At 44.0% G+C, this 15,215-nt stretch overlaps 4 protein-coding genes across 11 annotated transcripts in view; 2 read left to right on the top strand and 2 right to left on the bottom strand.

The window, feature by feature from the left end:
* Positions 1–274: 274 nt before the first annotated feature.
* On the bottom strand, positions 275–2,052 carry saysd1 (SAYSVFN motif domain containing 1). Its single transcript, XM_076756324.1, has 2 exons — positions 1,630–2,052; positions 275–976 (listed from the first exon to the last, which is right to left on the bottom strand). The coding sequence occupies exons 1-2, from the start codon at positions 1,798–1,800 to the stop codon at positions 653–655; spliced, it is 495 nt and encodes a 164-aa protein (XP_076612439.1). The 5' UTR covers positions 1,801–2,052; the 3' UTR covers positions 275–652.
* Positions 2,053–2,078: 26 nt separating this feature from the next.
* On the top strand, positions 2,079–4,008 carry grcc10 (gene rich cluster, C10 gene). Its single transcript, XM_076756325.1, has 4 exons — positions 2,079–2,157; positions 2,832–2,885; positions 2,977–3,153; positions 3,464–4,008. The coding sequence occupies exons 2-4, from the start codon at positions 2,834–2,836 to the stop codon at positions 3,601–3,603; spliced, it is 369 nt and encodes a 122-aa protein (XP_076612440.1). The 5' UTR covers positions 2,079–2,157; positions 2,832–2,833; the 3' UTR covers positions 3,604–4,008.
* Positions 4,009–4,059: 51 nt separating this feature from the next.
* On the bottom strand, positions 4,060–11,675 carry LOC143336269 (uncharacterized). 2 transcript variants are annotated; one of them, XM_076756323.1, is made up of 12 exons: positions 11,118–11,675; positions 10,028–10,138; positions 7,932–8,405; positions 7,114–7,187; positions 6,082–6,713; positions 5,914–6,001; positions 5,757–5,832; positions 5,623–5,659; positions 5,362–5,458; positions 5,163–5,279; positions 4,972–5,031; positions 4,060–4,859 (listed from the first exon to the last, which is right to left on the bottom strand). In XM_076756323.1, the coding sequence occupies exons 2-12, from the start codon at positions 10,065–10,067 to the stop codon at positions 4,770–4,772; spliced, it is 1,785 nt and encodes a 594-aa protein (XP_076612438.1). In that variant the 5' UTR covers positions 10,068–10,138; positions 11,118–11,675; the 3' UTR covers positions 4,060–4,769. The 2 variants fall into 2 exon arrangements, with proteins under 2 accessions (XP_076612438.1, XP_076612437.1); XM_076756322.1 differs by having other exon boundaries at positions 4,972–5,043; positions 11,118–11,473.
* Positions 11,676–14,310: 2,635 nt separating this feature from the next.
* Positions 14,311–15,215, top strand: part of dlgap2b (discs, large (Drosophila) homolog-associated protein 2b) — a 98,295-nt gene continuing 97,390 nt past the window's right edge. For 5 of the 7 annotated variants that reach the window (XR_013078483.1, XR_013078482.1, XM_076755679.1 and 2 more), the window contains exon 1: positions 14,311–14,603. Coding sequence is in view for 5 of the 7 variants with exons in the window: in XM_076755679.1 (XP_076611794.1) it covers positions 14,468–14,603 (136 nt within the window). In the remaining 2 variants the exon portion in view is untranslated. Of the gene's footprint in view, positions 14,604–15,155; positions 15,211–15,215 lie in introns of all 7 variants that reach the window. The other 2 variants (XM_076755680.1, XM_076755682.1) reach the window with 2 other exon arrangements.

The raw sequence follows: 15,215 nt of genomic DNA, 5'->3' as shown, positions 1-15,215 counted from the left end.
AGATGGGAGTGACGCCTCCGGGCTGTCCTATGAAAAAAGGCTCTCTGTGTAAAAGTCAACCGACGGGTCCAAGTGCCCGCCTGTTTCATTTGAGGGGAAAAGGGACAGATCACCCCAAAGATCCTGGAGATGCTGCATGACATTGGGTCCACTGAGCTTGACTCTCAGGCTCAAATTTTGTTAACACAGTCCCATTGCGAGTTTTACATTTTCTTCAGTCAGACATAACTTCTTTTCCTGAAACACTTTGGATATCAAGGTCTCGAGACAAGATGAATTACAGCTTGACGCTCAAGAATTCTTTATTAAACTTAGGAAACCATTCACTGACAGCAAACATTATTTTTCATATAAATTACAAGAAGCTTGCTCCTTTGTTTCTCCCAATTTCGCTCCTCAATATCATTCCCACATTTTTATACCAAACCCATGCTGATCATTACAGGAAACTTGGGTTACGATTCAAAAAAGAAAAGGAAGAAAACTTTTCTAATCATAATCAAGAACATGTCATCTATTACATTGCGCACTGACAGTGACGATTAGTAGACCAATCTCAATTTAATTTGTTATACAAAAATAATAAATTGAAATTACTGTAGCAAGTCCATGAGTATTCCAGAAAAAGATCTGTTTTAATATCACAAGTGCTTTATCTGTTAGCCAGAGGTCTGTAGCCCATCTCTCCTTCAAGCTGCTCTGCAGTGAGAGAGCCCAGCAGAGGCTGACAGTCTGGGTTGAAGACAGAATAAGCGCTCAGCTCTCCAGGCTGGCGGGGAGCGGGGCTCCGGAGTCCTTCATAGAGCCAGTAGAAGAGGGAGATGACGAAGAAAGGCAGACCGAACTCCAGTTCAACAAAGAGACCGAGCAGCACCAGCCACAACAGCACTTTAAGTAAAATAAGGTTTGAGAAGACAAACTGTCTCGAAGCCAGCCACCTTCCCAGAGCGCTGTCCAGCAGCCAGTCACTACGGTCCTGCAGAGAAGATGCAACAGTTCAGTATGTCCACTGCTTACAGTGGGTCTCAGCACAAAATGGGTTGTCCACATGATTGGGGAATGTAGGTGTTTCCAGAGGGGAGGACGTGTTACTTGCTGAAGAACTACAGTTTGACAGCGTTCAAATTCCACCCATTATCGACAAACTTGTGTTAAGAAGAGCTCTCTAGTAGCACTGCATCAGACTCTGGCTGCTCCGCACGCAGTGTACAACTAATGGAGCCAAATTCCCATTTTTATACTGCTGCTGTACTCTGGAACAGTCAATCTTCCATTAAATATCAAGCTGTTAAGCTGTAACTTTTAGAGGTCAGGTATGATGGACAGTTTTCAATATTTTCTGACATTTTATAGACCAAATGATTAATCAGTGAAAAAAAATCATGGACAGATTCATTGTAAATGAAAATATCCGTCAGTTATTTGCAGCCTTCGTTACATGTCGTATCTTGTCTTTTAACATCTTAAGGACATGTTTCATGTGTAAATCAGTCTTTTGTTGTCACAGTCGACTGTGAACAATAAGAAATAACTCTGAAAACACTCATAAAGTTAATGAACTTCTCACTTGAATCAAAGCTCAAACAGAGATCCATGTGTCACAGCAGCTGCTCATAAATCATAACTCACCTTCTGTGGAGAGCTCTGAACTGAATCTCTGCTACTTCCTGTCTTCTCCTCTGTCTGTTGACTGTCAGTAGTTGGTGTTGTTTCGGTCTGAGCAGCTGTGTCCGCTTCTGTCATTTTAACAGCATTTTCAGCTCGTCGTCTGGCTCTGAACTCTGCGAGCTTCTGCTCCATTGATACGCCAGAAAGTCCCTTTATACTAAAGTTAGAAGGGTTTACGTGGCAGAACAGCTACAAGTCCGGCTCATAAGAAACTTCTTGATAGCAGCTTTCCGTCAGTAAAGCTTCACACAACGTCCAGTACAATATTATATTAACTGTCATTCACTTTAACTTGCACTTTAAATACATTTTGGAGCGATTTCACCATGCTACTAGCTTAGCAATGGCAAGACGTTTGTTTACCTTTTACATCCGCGTCTATCTGAAAGACGGAAGCGGTGTCGTGAAACGCTTCCAACTGTCGCAAAACGTGTCGGTTTTTGGCACTTTTTCACAGGGCTGCTTCTAGCTAGTTTGTTTTCATCAGTGGTGAGTTTCCAAACCTTTATACTTTAATATTACGTGGTTACTGTTTTCCTGGATGTATGTTTTAGCTGCTGTCGCTGTTGATAATGTTCTCCTAAGCTAACGTTAGCTTACTTTACCTTCTAAGCTATCGACAGAGAGAAAGAAAACGGTCGATGTCTCAGACAAGGAGCCAGCGTCCAGCTAACCCTGCCAAAGACCACACTGACTATCAGGGTTTTTACAGATCTACCCTAAGATTAGACATGAATTGTGATATGGTCAAATTTTTGCAGAAATCATTGTAAATCCATCTATTTTTAGTTTCTCAGAGCGTCTTCAAGCCAGTCCTAAACACAAAGATATACCGTTTACACAATTATGGATAAAAGAAAAAAGCAGAAAATCATGACAGAATCAGAGCTTGAACTAGTGCGTGTTTGGCACATTTGCTCGAAAATGGCCGAAATGATGAACAATCTTTCAGAACAGTAGAAGATAAACTGTCTGTAGATCGACTAATCGTTTCATCTCTACAACTAAGTTTACTTCATTTATTTAAGCAACCCAGAAGAAGACGTGATGGTGTGATAGTTACTTCCGGTCAACGTGATGTTGAAGTCCTCTAGTTTCTGTCCTTCGTGGTGGTTTTGTCCTCTGTAATTATCTGAGCACGTTTTATTCTCTTTTCTCTGCAGACATGGCCTCAGCTCCAGCACAGCAGCCCACCCTCACTGTTGAACAGACCAGAGGTGAGAAGAGCCGCTTACATGCTGAATCTCCAGTCATATACGTACATGCTGTCGAAGCGGAATAACTCCTGATGCCTTGTTTCTTTCACAGTGGTACTGAGTGAGGTGATCCAGGCCTTCTCAGTACCAGAAAATGCTGCGAGGATGGAGGAGGCTCGAGAAAGTGCCTGCAACGACATGGGCAAGATGCTGCAGCTCGTGCTCCCCGTGGCCACCCAGATTCAGCAGGAGGTCATCAAAGCTTACGGCTTCAACAACGAAGGAGAGGGTGAGCACGAGGCCGATTTAGGGCGGGAAAATGCCCTAAAGTATGCATGAGTGTAGTTGTTGGCTTTCTGTATTCTAATGGTGAGCCATACGGATGTACTCTGCAAGAGGAAACTTTGGCACCAACAAGATAATTCTGAGCACATCATGACTGAATTTCTATGAACTCTTCAGAGCAGAATTCATCACAGTATTCAGTTATAACTTTGTCATGATTTGAAACTCAATATCAGGCGTTTGACTGTAATAATATGATGTAAATAAAATGTCCTTCAGGGTAGATCACACATTTTGTCACACTGATCTTTCAGGTGTCCTAAAATTTGCCAGATTGGTGAAGATGTATGAAACCCAGGACCCTGAAATTGCAGCCATGTCCGTTAAACTGAAGTCCCTCCTCCTGCCACCGCTGTCCACACCACCTATAGGAGGCGCCATTCCAGCTTCATAGGAATTGCACACATTTATATTCATCTGCAAGGTTGCTTTCATCTAATGCTTTGGACCAACATGAACTGACTGTAATTCCAATATGTCGTCTATCATCTACTTTAATTTCTTGAGAAATAATGGAGAGGTCATCGTTTCATGCTCGATACACTAATGCGTCCCAGCAAAGATGAAATTCACACCTTGTCTACATCATGGTCTCATTTAAAGCATCCTTGCAAAAAACTTGTTAAATTATTGCTTTTTAAATGTATTGGTATTTATTTGCAATATGTTACACTTTGACCATTTTCTAACGTCATTGAACCATAAACATGTCCTTTAATGCCACTTTTTTTACCATTTAAACCATTTTTATATGCTGTCAGATGTCGTTCTTTTGTTACATATTAAAACGTTTTCTGTGAGTCTGTGTGGTATTAATGGAGAGAATGTGGCTCGAAAAAAACCCCAAAACTTCCATATACATAACTTTATTATTGCAATAAGGCTTTGGCAACAACATCCTCATATGTTTACCATGTTTTTAAAAATACTGAAGCACTTACACACATTTACATATATACATTTCCTCAAAGGCTACTTCCCTTGGACAGACTCTAGTGTTCAAGATTAAAATCTGGGTTCACATGTGCCCCCTTTCTTTTCCTTTTGTGGGTTTTAGGTTTGAGTGCATGCAGACGTGCTGATGCTGTATCATGGCAGGAGAGGTTCATGATTAAAATAGCTATTAGTCCAAATAAATATAACAAAAGTGCTCCAGATTCTGAAATCATCCACTTAAAAACACAACATGTTTAATCATAAAGTGCTAACGTTTTTTTTTAAAAGGCAAAACAGTGCAAAACCAGTACACCCAGCACCCGGTAACATGTGAAAGTAGTTGTTGAGCAGGTGTTTATATTCTGGACTCTTCCTGTGTCTTGTGCATCATCACCCAGCAGCTATTTGGATCTGAATAGAAGGTAGAAAAATAAAAATACTCCAAGGTTCGGTTTCTTCCATCTGGGTGTCGGCAAAAAATCGTTTGTGTGTGACAGAAGTGTGTTGATACATAAAATCACGCCATAAAATTGAATTGCCTCACAGTTAGTCATGGGTAGAGCCCCCTCTTGTGGTGAACGGTGTTTCAGTCCTTCAGCTCAGGTCACAAGACGAGAGGTGGCTTCACATCTCAAAGTGGCGGAAAATGCTTTCAACGTAACCTAGAACCTTCTGCCAGTCGGGCCCGTTGGCCTTCAGCATCTCCTCCATGCTCTGTCACACAGTCAACATGTAAAAGATTAGAAGACCAGAGGCTCATTTTCCTAACATGATTTTATCAAAGTCTGTACCAGACAGCAGAAGTGGACGGTTTCAAACATCTCACCAGTGTGGCGGTGATTCCCACGCTCTCTCCTGTCTTAAAAGCAAGGTCCAGATTTTCCTTCTGTGAAAATATCTGAGTCAGAAGCAGCTTTTATAACTTCAGATACACATTTTTACAGACAACCTTTCAATCAAGCACTATTTCTAGATCATTGCTGCTTTTGTTCTGAGAATAAACAGCATCAATTGTACCTTGTCTGCTGGGTCGAGGCTGTCGTACGGGATGTGAGTCGGTAAATACGTGTGATAAACGGCACAGAACGCCAAGCCGTCCTCCCAGCTGCTGCTGAAGTTTGTGATCTCTATATTCTGCCACAGAACAGACTTGGTGAAGACAAGCTGTAACTGGTAAACAGGCATGTGTGTCGCCCCCCCTGAATTGCTCTCTAACCTTATAACCTTGGGTACGACTCTGGCACCAGCGCAGCAGGGAGTTTCTTCTGGAGCCGCCATGACGCCTCAGCAGAGCACTGAAACCATCCTGAGGTCTGAGAAGGAAAGAAAACGTCAAACTGTTCCAGGCTGGGCTTGAATGTGACTTCATGGTTGTTTGGAAAATGCTACTCTGACTCATTCATGCTAAACATTTGGATCGGCTCACTCTGATGAGATGTCAGCATCAGCAAAGAAAAAGAGCCTAATTCTTACTTACTTGATGAAATCTGAGCTTTGATCCTCCTCCTGTTTTCCTGAGAGACAAAGATGGCGCCACAGTCATAAAACTGGATGCTTACTGAGCCGTCTGAAGAACATGAAGGGGGTTTAGGAGTGTAGGTCTCAGCTCACCTGGGTAAAAGCTGGACCAGCTGTCTTGCCGCTGTAAAATGCGGTCCATCCTTCTCCGTTTTGGCTGCTCTTCTTTCTGGAAAAGTTGACACATATTTGATCCAGAAATCATGACAGTGTAAAGAACATTTTCACATCAATTCAACAAGTGCTCTACCTTGCATAGCGGCAATGTTGTGCTTGTGTTTTTTGAGGTCCCATTTTCACTGGAGGGGTCACTTGGGAGTGGGAGACGAGAGAGACTCCTGAAAGACATTTTTGCATGTTTTGTAATGCTGTTTTCTTAATAGGGGTGAATGTGATGTGAGCGTTCATGTAGACTCACCAAGATCTTTCAGACAGCATCACAATCTTCCTCGGGTCTCTCTGAACTTGTCCCCTTTCTTTCTTCTTCTCCAGGGCAGCCAAACTGCGAAGGTATCCCTCTGCCACCCCTTTCCCCGTCAGCTGTGTGCTCTCTGATCCGTTTGCCTCCTTGGGATCACGAGCCGCATCTTTAGCATCCACCTCTTGATTTGTTTCATCCTCCTCCTTTTGCTTTTCAAAATGTTTAGCGTCAGTGTTGTCTTCAGCTTCCTTGGGTGTTTCCCGCTCAGCCTCCTGTATTTCCTCCCGCTGCCCCTCCTCAGAGTCCCGTCTCTCTGCCTGTTGATCACAATCTGTTTCGTCTTTCGCCCGTGCGTTCCTCAGAGCTTCCAGCTCGGCCTGCTCCTGCTGCTGCTGCAGGGTGAGTTCACTTAGTTGTCTGCAGACGTCTCTGTGCTCGGCTCTCAGACTCTCCAGCTCTCGGTCCTTCTCCTGTTGTGTGCTGAGGGCCTGAGCCAGCTGCTCCTCCACAGACCTGTGGCTCTCCTGGAGCAAACCCAGAGCCTGCTCCGACTCGACCCGCAGCCGGTCGGCTACAGACACCGCGACCTGCAGGTCACACTGGAACTGATGCCACTCCAACCTCTCCGTCTGTCATGGAGGACAAAAGAAAGAGGATCAAATGGAAAAGAAACAGTGGAGTCTTGCTCTCAACATGGCACTTAGTGTCCTCTGGAGTCCCCTGATCTCTTACCATATGAGTATTTGTTTAAATTCAGTACTCTGAGGTACTTCATTGATGCAACTTTTTCAGCACAAACTGGTCTATTTGTACATGCATGCTTCAGTGGTGCAAAACAACTTTGCAAATAGTTCTAAAATTAAAATTAATGCCAAAGAAAAAGTGAATTAAATTTCAACACAATAAAACAATTACAACCAGCCTTTATGTTCAGAGTTGTCAAAATCAAATCTCTATCGCACAGAAAATACATGTTTGTGAGGTTCAGGAGGTTTTCATGGTGTAATGGGACCTGCAGTCCCAACTCACCCTGAGTGTCTCCTTCAGCGTGTCCACCTCCTCAACCAGCTCATCCTTCTGTGTTATCAAGTACCGGAGCAGCTCTGACGGATGAGGTTGAGTAAAAAACAGGGTTTAACAGAACAAGAAAAGGACAGGCTCATAACATTAATGGTAGATCTGTTTCATTTAGCCATCAGTGAGCCAGTGTGCTACATACCTGGGCTCTGTATACCTGTATACCTACACTGGATGTGGCCATGACTTGTATTATTCGTGTTTTTGAAAAGTCAAAACATCTCCTGTGAGATCAGTCTGGACTTTATAGTGAAGGAAAATTAAGTAAAAATTTGCCATTTAAATCATGAAAAACCTTTTTTGTGCTTAAAGGAGAAAGTTTTGATAAAGTAACCCTCATGATGTCACTGTGATGTCATCAGGGTTATCTCGGTTTGGGTTTGAAGATTTTTAACAGAAAGTCTGGATTACCGAAGGAGGCGTAGAGGAGGAGAGGTGCAGGCGAAAGATGCTGTTGAGTTGCATCATGGGAAACGTAGGATCCAGTGTTTTTGAAGCCTGGCCCATACTAATGACTAAAAGTGAGCGTATCTCAGCCTGCTGTTTTCATTCTGATCATTCTTCTTTGTCTCCTACAAACAAATACTAAATCACTGAAGTACTTCTTTAAGTTTTCTCCTCCTTCGTCGCTCATTTGCTTTAACCTTACGCTGAGTTCAGAGGTGAAAAAGCACCCTTGTTAAAATACTAAATCACATTCATAGTTAGAGTGGTGAGGTCAAAAACAGTCTGAAGTGTCTAACAGAAAACAGTGCAGATGGAGGACCTACCTACGGCTCCTGTGGTGACATCAGTGTTGGGGCTCAGGCCTAGTGAGGCCCTGTAGTGCTCCATCAGACTGAGTAAAACCAGGGTCATCTCCTCTCCGGCTCTCTCTGCTGCAGCCTGCGGCTCCAGTCCACTGTCCCTCTCCTGCCAGCTCTGCTCAGAGGGCGATCCTGTGGACAGAGGCGGGGATGCTGGGCTGCCCGGGCTGCCTGCCGCCTTCCCGTGCCTCGCTGCAGCATCGCTCACGTTCGTCTCAGAGCAGGCGACGCCGTCTACGCTTATCACGGCCCACTCTGAGGGAGCAGACAGCTGCTGTGTCCAGTCTGCGATTGGAGAGGCGTTAGAGGGGGTGGTGCTGCCTGCTGGTGATGGTGTCTGTGCCTTATTAGAGGAAGCTGCAGAGGATAAGGCCATGGCAGTCAGCTCTGCCTCTGAGGGCGTGGTTGGAGGCGTGTGGAAGAAATCTAAAGGAGAACCTAAGAGGGGGAAATAAATCGTAAAACAGGTGGGGAGCAAAAGTAAGAGCACATCAGAAGGACAAAAGACAAAACTGTCCTGAGCCCTAAAATCATCCAATATTAGTTGAAAAGTGTGCTGAATGCAAAGCCCCCCTCTTCTTTTCCTCGATGCAGCTGTAAGCTCTCAGTGTCCGCTCCCTTATTTACTGTCCTGGGCTGACTGATGCAGCAAAAATCCTCGTCCTGGCAGCCAAACACTCACACACTGTTCCCCCATGTGGCAAGATCCAGGAAGAGAGGCAATTTCACCCCGATCTACTACCTAACAGCTGCTCTAGCTGCGACCACGAGGGGATTACATCCATCATCAGTGCTGCTAGCATTCAGCAAAAAAAAAAAAAAAAAAAAAAAAACCACGCATCAACATTTTTCCAGGAATTTAGTCATTTCATTGATTTTTTTTTTTTAGCAGTTTGGCTTGGTTTCTAAAATGTCGCCTGTCGCTGAAAAGCTACGTGCACTGAGCTGATAGCATGCTGTTGATAGTGTGCACTGGTTATAAACTCCTGCAGATTTCGGCAGGCTGCTCCGACTCAGATCTTTTCATGCTCTTTCATCCTCCTTGCCCTTGAATGGTAGTGCAGGATTGTGCAGACTCATCATTTCCCCGGCAGCAGCATGTTGTAGTCTGCTCAGCTACGACAGGGGAGCTATTCTCATCCTTGAGCCTGAGAGCACCTCCTGCATGCTGTCAGCCAAGAGAGGGGAGCAGAGGAGCAGCGTTTTAAGCAGCTGTAAGTGAGAATTAAACTGAGCGAGGCTTAATGTCTTAAGAAAACAAGACGTGTGAGGTTGCACGGGGCAATTTCACACATCGGCCGAGCCAACGGATGGCTGGCTTTGAACCGAGGGATACTGAAGGAGGACAGGAGATCTGACGTTGCTGCATCCAACTTTAACCAAATCCTCTGGGATAAAGTTTTCACTGCAAACTTCTGATTCATCACTTCAGGTGTGCCAAGAGATGTTTCTGTAATCACACAGGAGCTGACGGCAGAATTTCATTGAGACAAACAGGGAGCATTTATAGAATGTCAAGCAGCAGAAATGAGATGCTCACTTCGACAGCAGCGACCCCCCCCCTTCTGATTTAGCCTCATATGCATTTATCCAAAGCATACTGATATAAGACAGCCAGGACAAATAACAATCTCTACACAAAGACTTTTGTGTAAATGTACTGTATACACACTGTAAATGAAAATAAACTGGTTCGCATTAGTAGTTGTCGGACGACCTCTTTATTCTGGATGCATACGCTCTGCATTTCTATTCTTTTGTAGTGCAGAAGAGTAACAAACACAAACCTGATGTCATCTTACAAAAGCTTCTGAAAACCAGCTTATTTTCATGTTCTGTCTGAACCAGGAAGACAACAGTCTAAAAATAGTTCATCTTACAGCATAATGACCAGAAGTGTCAGTTTAAGCATGTGTGAGGAAACTGGCCATATGCAGTGCAGCATCTTAAAGACAGTGGTATTCTCTTTAAAAAGAGAACTAGGTAACTAAACATCAGCCATTTCCCCACGTTTTCAAATAAAACCATTGTTTGTGTTGTTTGCCTTTGTCCTTGGGTACCTTTAGTGCTGTGGCTGTCTTTGCCAGTGTGGTTACCCATGATCCAGCAGGGGTGGGGATCTGGATAGGCCACCCCAGTGTCCTTCACCGTCTTTTGAGGCCTGCTGCTGTCTGGACGGGAGGGAAAAAACATAAATCTTCCATGAGAGTGACTCATCGCTGAACTCTTGATCAGCAGAATAAAATGAGTGCAACATATCAAGAAAAGACACCCATGAGCCTTTGCTTCATGGTCTTGTAAAATTGGAGGAGCCCAAACATTTTCCCTGAGGGTCTTTAAGATCAGCACTTCTTGCTGAACATACTAACACCACTGGTTTTGGGTCAGTCTAAAAGACACTGTTGAGCAGCTCACAATAGCTGTCTGATTTTTAAAAACCCTCCACAAGCATTAAGAGCTGACATTTATGCAGCTTTCACATATATTAACATAAATACATGTTGCAACAAAGAGCTACAGATGTCTTAAAATGATAACATCATTTACAACAACGTACACATAGACTCCTCTGCAGTGCCGTGGAGCGATATCGCCTGATACATGGCCGATTCTCTCGTAACCAAACTCCAGTGAATAATCTAGCGATTTAAGGTTGCCACGGTCATTACGGAAAATGGCATGCATCAAACGACACAACTAACCTCAGAAAGTCATGTGTAGCATCCCAAGGGACATTCGGCATGCACATGATTTTCTATGAATCACTACATATCAAAAATAAATTGGTTTTTCACAGCTGACACTGCTGTCTACTGGCCTCCGCAGATTATTTTACGGCAACCAAGAAAACTAACTCTAAAGCCAGAGCTATTGTTAAATCAAGGTGTTGCTTAATGACTTGTAGGTCGTATTAACGAGTCCTTTCCATCAATTTGTAAAATTAGCTGTGCTGCACAGTCCCGCTTCCAATGAGCCACGAAGCATTAAACTGTCCGCTTGGCGAATGAAGTTTGGAGTCATGTTTTTCTGTTCATGACAATGCTGTATCGGGGAGAGTGATTATTTTGTGAAGCTATTATGGCTGTGACATTCGTTGCATCCGCGCAGCGACCCTGCACACACCGTCACCCCCGGTTTCATTCATCCTACCTGCTCAGTCCTCCAGCTGGACGCCCTCCAGCTCGCACCTCCGCTGGCCGCCGGCAGCTTTCTTCTCCCGGTGTCTCGACCTCACCGTCGGGGGGTTGTCTGCTTCCCGTCTCCCAAATTCACCAGAGGACACTGTTCGAGTGACCGACAATCATGTTTTCCCGATATTCCATGTTCACCACACAGCCACCATCTCTAAGTTGGGTCCAATTCCCTCTAATATCCAACTCTGCTTCGCCTTTAAATCCAATGCGACAAAAAGCAGAGAAGGAGGCAGAAACAAACTGATTGCGCAGCAGCTGCACGTTGGATCGACGACATGAGTGTTGTCAGTGGCATGATTCAGTGTTTGAAATGTTTTCACGCTTTGTAACGATTCACAGGACTAAATGATGTGTAGTGTATCGAATAACATGGTGGAAAGCAGCTCCAGGACGCAGCACACCAGCTGGAGGTTAATCACCTCCAAACGCAGGTGTGCTGAAACGCAGGTAACAGGTTACAGCTTCACGCGGTCTGGTTTGTGTCACACAGCATCTGTCATAGCTCACGGGAGGTGAAAGGACAAAAAAACTCAGCTTTAGCAGACATAAGTAAGAGGTTTGGGTCAGAGGTTGGATTTCCAAGAGTCAGTGAAGAGGTCCCAGTAGGCCCACCTGTGATGTACTGGCCCATACTGGTCAGAAAGTCTAACTGCACCAAAACTGAGGGTAATGCAAAGTCATTGTATTTTTCGGTATGCAGGGTGGACAGAGGACTTCTCACAGGTTCTGCAGGCTGAAGAACATCACTGACACTAACAGACATCCTCTCCCTTTTCTAATTGAACTAATGTCGCTGAAGTGTGGAAGAAAATTTCAGAGAGATGAATTCAGATCAAAATCCAGCTGCAAAATGAAACGAGCAATTAAACTTTGAACCAATAAAATCACACAGGGGAGACAAAGGAGTCTGGCTTTGTTGTTTGTTGTAAAAAAAATGTTGTAAAATCTCTCCTGAACCACATTTTCCTTTTGCATGTCTTTTGGCACATTATGCAGTAAAGTTCAATAAGTACACATCGACAACAGCATAGCTGAGGTGAAGTGAAGCTGAGGGAGGAAAAGGCGTCAGGGAGGAAACAGAGAGGATGGAGGAACAGCTGAGAGATGAGAGCAGAGTACTTCATGTTGCCAAGGAAAATAAATGTATTCAGATAAAGGTCTTGGCAATGTCGTACTCTGACCGACAGAATGTGAATGCAAAACACATTCAGAGGGTGAACGAGTACATTTCTATGAGTTTGTTTACAGGTAAGAGAGTCTGGACTCAACTGTTTCAGCACCATGGAGAGAGGCAGAATGAGCCTATAGAGTCTTCTATATTATTATTATTATTATTATTATTATTATTATTATTATTATTATGTAATGTATTTTTAATGAGGTTTACATTTGAATGTTTCAGGACCACGGACAGAGCACAGTGAAGATTATTGTCTCTGGCGCCCTCCAGTGACCACATTTAGTATCGACATGAAAGAGGCAGTAATACTTGGATTTATTCTGGAGTCTCATTATTTCTGTAAGGAACAAAAAGCAGTTCTAAGTGATCAAGATTTTAAAAAAATACAAACAAATATATCTCTTAATTCTTGCCCAGACTGATGGTTTAAAGCATAACATTTTCATTTCCAGGTAACTTGTCTGAAGGCTGAATGAAGGCTGAATTACTTTGCTGAATTACATATCGTGGAGCTTTAAACATGGATAACTCTTTGACATTATTTTCAAAACTTCAAAGTCATGCACAGAAACAGTGTTTTCCTATTTATGCAAATCGTGTCTACTCTAATCTTTGCTCTTTCCGACACAAAACGCAGCGTCTCAGATTTCTCACTGTTTGTCTCCGACCTTCCAGACAGATAGAATTTTCTTTCCATCTAACTAAAATCTACTCGCACAGACTTGACATTTTCTGACTGGGTAATCCATAACAGTGCTTTACTGTTGCCAAGGTTCTGTCATCCATGTTTGGTAACGTTGTAAGTGCAGATTGATCTGCGCTGTGTAAAATCTATTTGTCTCTGCGCTGTGAGCAAAGGTTAAGAGATGCAGGCAGTTTTCAGCTGCTGGCTGTTTTCTGCGCTGCACCCACGTGAATTCTCAGTGACCTCCACACAACACCACCCTTCAAAATCAGTTTCTGAGCATTAGAAATCAATCTCACCATGTTTCTTCACACTAATCCCACTCACTTGTACTGCCATCAACGTTGTCTCCACAGCTTAAGGCACTTCAAAACAAAACTTTTTTGCTAGAAACCTTCACAAAAAATTATTTATTTATAGCTATTAAGACCGAGGAGGGAAACAGAAATGAGCTGATGTCCTCTGGGAGGTGGCTGCAGGTAAAAGACAAAAAGAGCGGCACCGCAGACGAAGGTGTGTAGGAGGAGACTGGGTGTAAAGGTGCAGTTTAGGTGGATGTCAATTATGAGGAGCTGTTCGTGAGGAGGTGCTGAGCCTGTGCTTTGCCAGCTCGCTGCTGATATGAAAGCCTGCAGGAGCTGCCCAGTGACACAGCGGGCGAACCAGCAGCGGCCTGTCGTGAAGCTCCAAAGTTATTCAGAAAGACCCTCACAGGCTTATTTTCAGGTATTTCAACCATCAGGCTGCACAAGCAAAGTCAAAGTGCATAAAGCGTTTTCTTAGCTAAAGATTTTTTTTTTTTTCAATTGTTTAAATAATTGTAGCTTATTGTATCTTCTGTTTTGGTGTAGCTTTGTTCCTTGTTTCCTTTAAAACACTTTAACCTTGTCTAAGAGAGGTGTACTGGAAATAAAGTTATTATTATACATTTAGATAAAAAATAAAATAAATGAAATAGACAGGTTGAAGGATATGCAAATAATTTTGCTGTTATTTTACTTTTTTTTTCTGTTACTGGTCCAGCTGTGTGATATTTAGTAAATCTGGTTGATCAAATTAGATAAAGCACTTTTGTTTTTCACTGTAAAAGCCACATTAGTCGTTACTGGGCAGTGACTGAACCGCGTGTCGTGTCTTTGTGTATGTTCACTTTGAAGGATGTGCGTCATCTGTTAAAGTTGTCGTGCTGAGAAGTTGCACGTTGTCTCTGTGAGGTGATGCCAAGACAAGTCGGATACTGGAGGTGCAGACTTTGTGAAAATGGCGTCTGATATTGGCCGCCTCCGTACGAGGAGCGGTGCCGTCAGTGACCACAACAACATCAGTGCATTGTGATCCATCTCCAGAGAATGAAGTCTGCCGCTGCATCAGGACTTGCGTCGGACAAGAAAACACAGACGAGCCGCCGTCATCATGGGAAACTACGGCCGCTGTGCTGCAGATGTTTCTAACGAACGAGGCAATGGACATTTTCACGGCTGCCAGGGGACATGATCGCCTTCCACCTATTTATCGCCCGTTTACTATCGAAGAAGAAGTGACCTTCTCTGAGGAGGAAGATGTCAGCGCTGAAAAAGGTAGGAAGGAGGATGCACGGTGTGGTGCTTGTGCATGAACCGAGCCTGCAGCGGCGCCTGTTATTGTTATTGACATGTATCTCAAGCGCACCTACATGGGGTCTGATGGAGGCTTGAAGCCAGAGTGTCTCACCTGGTCTGAGTCAAAGTGTTAAATGTGGGAAAGTTCTGCAGAGCATGACTGACTCACTCCCTCAATGATTTCTCACTTGTCGGGGTGTCCTCCCCGCACCCATCAATCAATGGCGCTGAATGATGCATGATGTGTGGGTGAGAATTAGAGTACATGTGTCTGGGAGGCGGCGGGAGGGTGGAGGTGCGTGCGTGGAGGGGGAGGGCGGGGTGTTCGTTCCCGTGGTGAGAAGTCATTGTGAATGGAGGGGAGCCACAGCCTCTCCCTCAAGTTTCTCCTGTCTGTAAAATGCCCACACATGTTCCCATTGTGCTGCTCCCCTCCATTCACTCAGCGTGTGTGTGTGTGTGTGTGTGTGTGTGTGGAGTGACTCAGCTGTATTGTACTATATCTGTCATCCATCTTTTCATCTGTCACAGGTGTTACCATGGCTACTACAGACTCACTGCTGTCTTTTCTTTGAGAAGGACTCAGGTAAG

The sequence above is a fragment of the Chaetodon auriga genome, chromosome 18 (assembly GCF_051107435.1).
Source record: "Chaetodon auriga isolate fChaAug3 chromosome 18, fChaAug3.hap1, whole genome shotgun sequence".
Lineage (NCBI taxonomy): Eukaryota > Metazoa > Chordata > Actinopteri > Chaetodontiformes > Chaetodontidae > Chaetodon > Chaetodon auriga.
The sequence above is the reverse complement of the archived record's forward strand: the minus strand, read 5'-3'. Positions and strand labels throughout refer to the sequence as shown.

What these genes read in the sequence shown, in the direction of transcription:
- grcc10 (XM_076756325.1), top strand. Translation starts at nt 2,834, where the DNA reads ATGGCCTCAGCTCCAGCACAGCAGCCCACCCTCACTGTTGAACAGACC. An exon ending in CACTGTTGAACAGACCAGAG is followed by an intron (nt 2,886 to 2,976) that starts GTGAGAAGAGCC and finishes TTTCTTTCACAG; the next exon opens with TGGTACTGAGTGAGGTGATC. An exon ending in CTTCAACAACGAAGGAGAGG is followed by an intron (nt 3,154 to 3,463) that starts GTGAGCACGAGG and finishes CTGATCTTTCAG; the next exon opens with GTGTCCTAAAATTTGCCAGA.
- LOC143336269 (XM_076756322.1), bottom strand. Translation starts at nt 10,067, where the DNA reads ATGGGTAACCACACTGGCAAAGACAGCCACAGCACTAAAG. An exon ending in CGCTGAAGGAGACACTCAGG is followed by an intron (nt 6,714 to 7,113) that starts GTGAGTTGGGAC and finishes CCTCCATGACAG; the next exon opens with ACGGAGAGGTTGGAGTGGCA. An exon ending in GCCTCGACCCAGCAGACAAG is followed by an intron (nt 5,044 to 5,162) that starts GTACAATTGATG and finishes CTTCTGACTCAG; the next exon opens with ATATTTTCACAGAAGGAAAA.
- saysd1 (XM_076756324.1), bottom strand. Translation starts at nt 1,800, where the DNA reads ATGGAGCAGAAGCTCGCAGAGTTCAGAGCCAGACGACGAGCTGAAAAT. An exon ending in TTCAGAGCTCTCCACAGAAG is followed by an intron (nt 977 to 1,629) that starts GTGAGTTATGAT and finishes TCTTCTCTGCAG; the next exon opens with GACCGTAGTGACTGGCTGCT.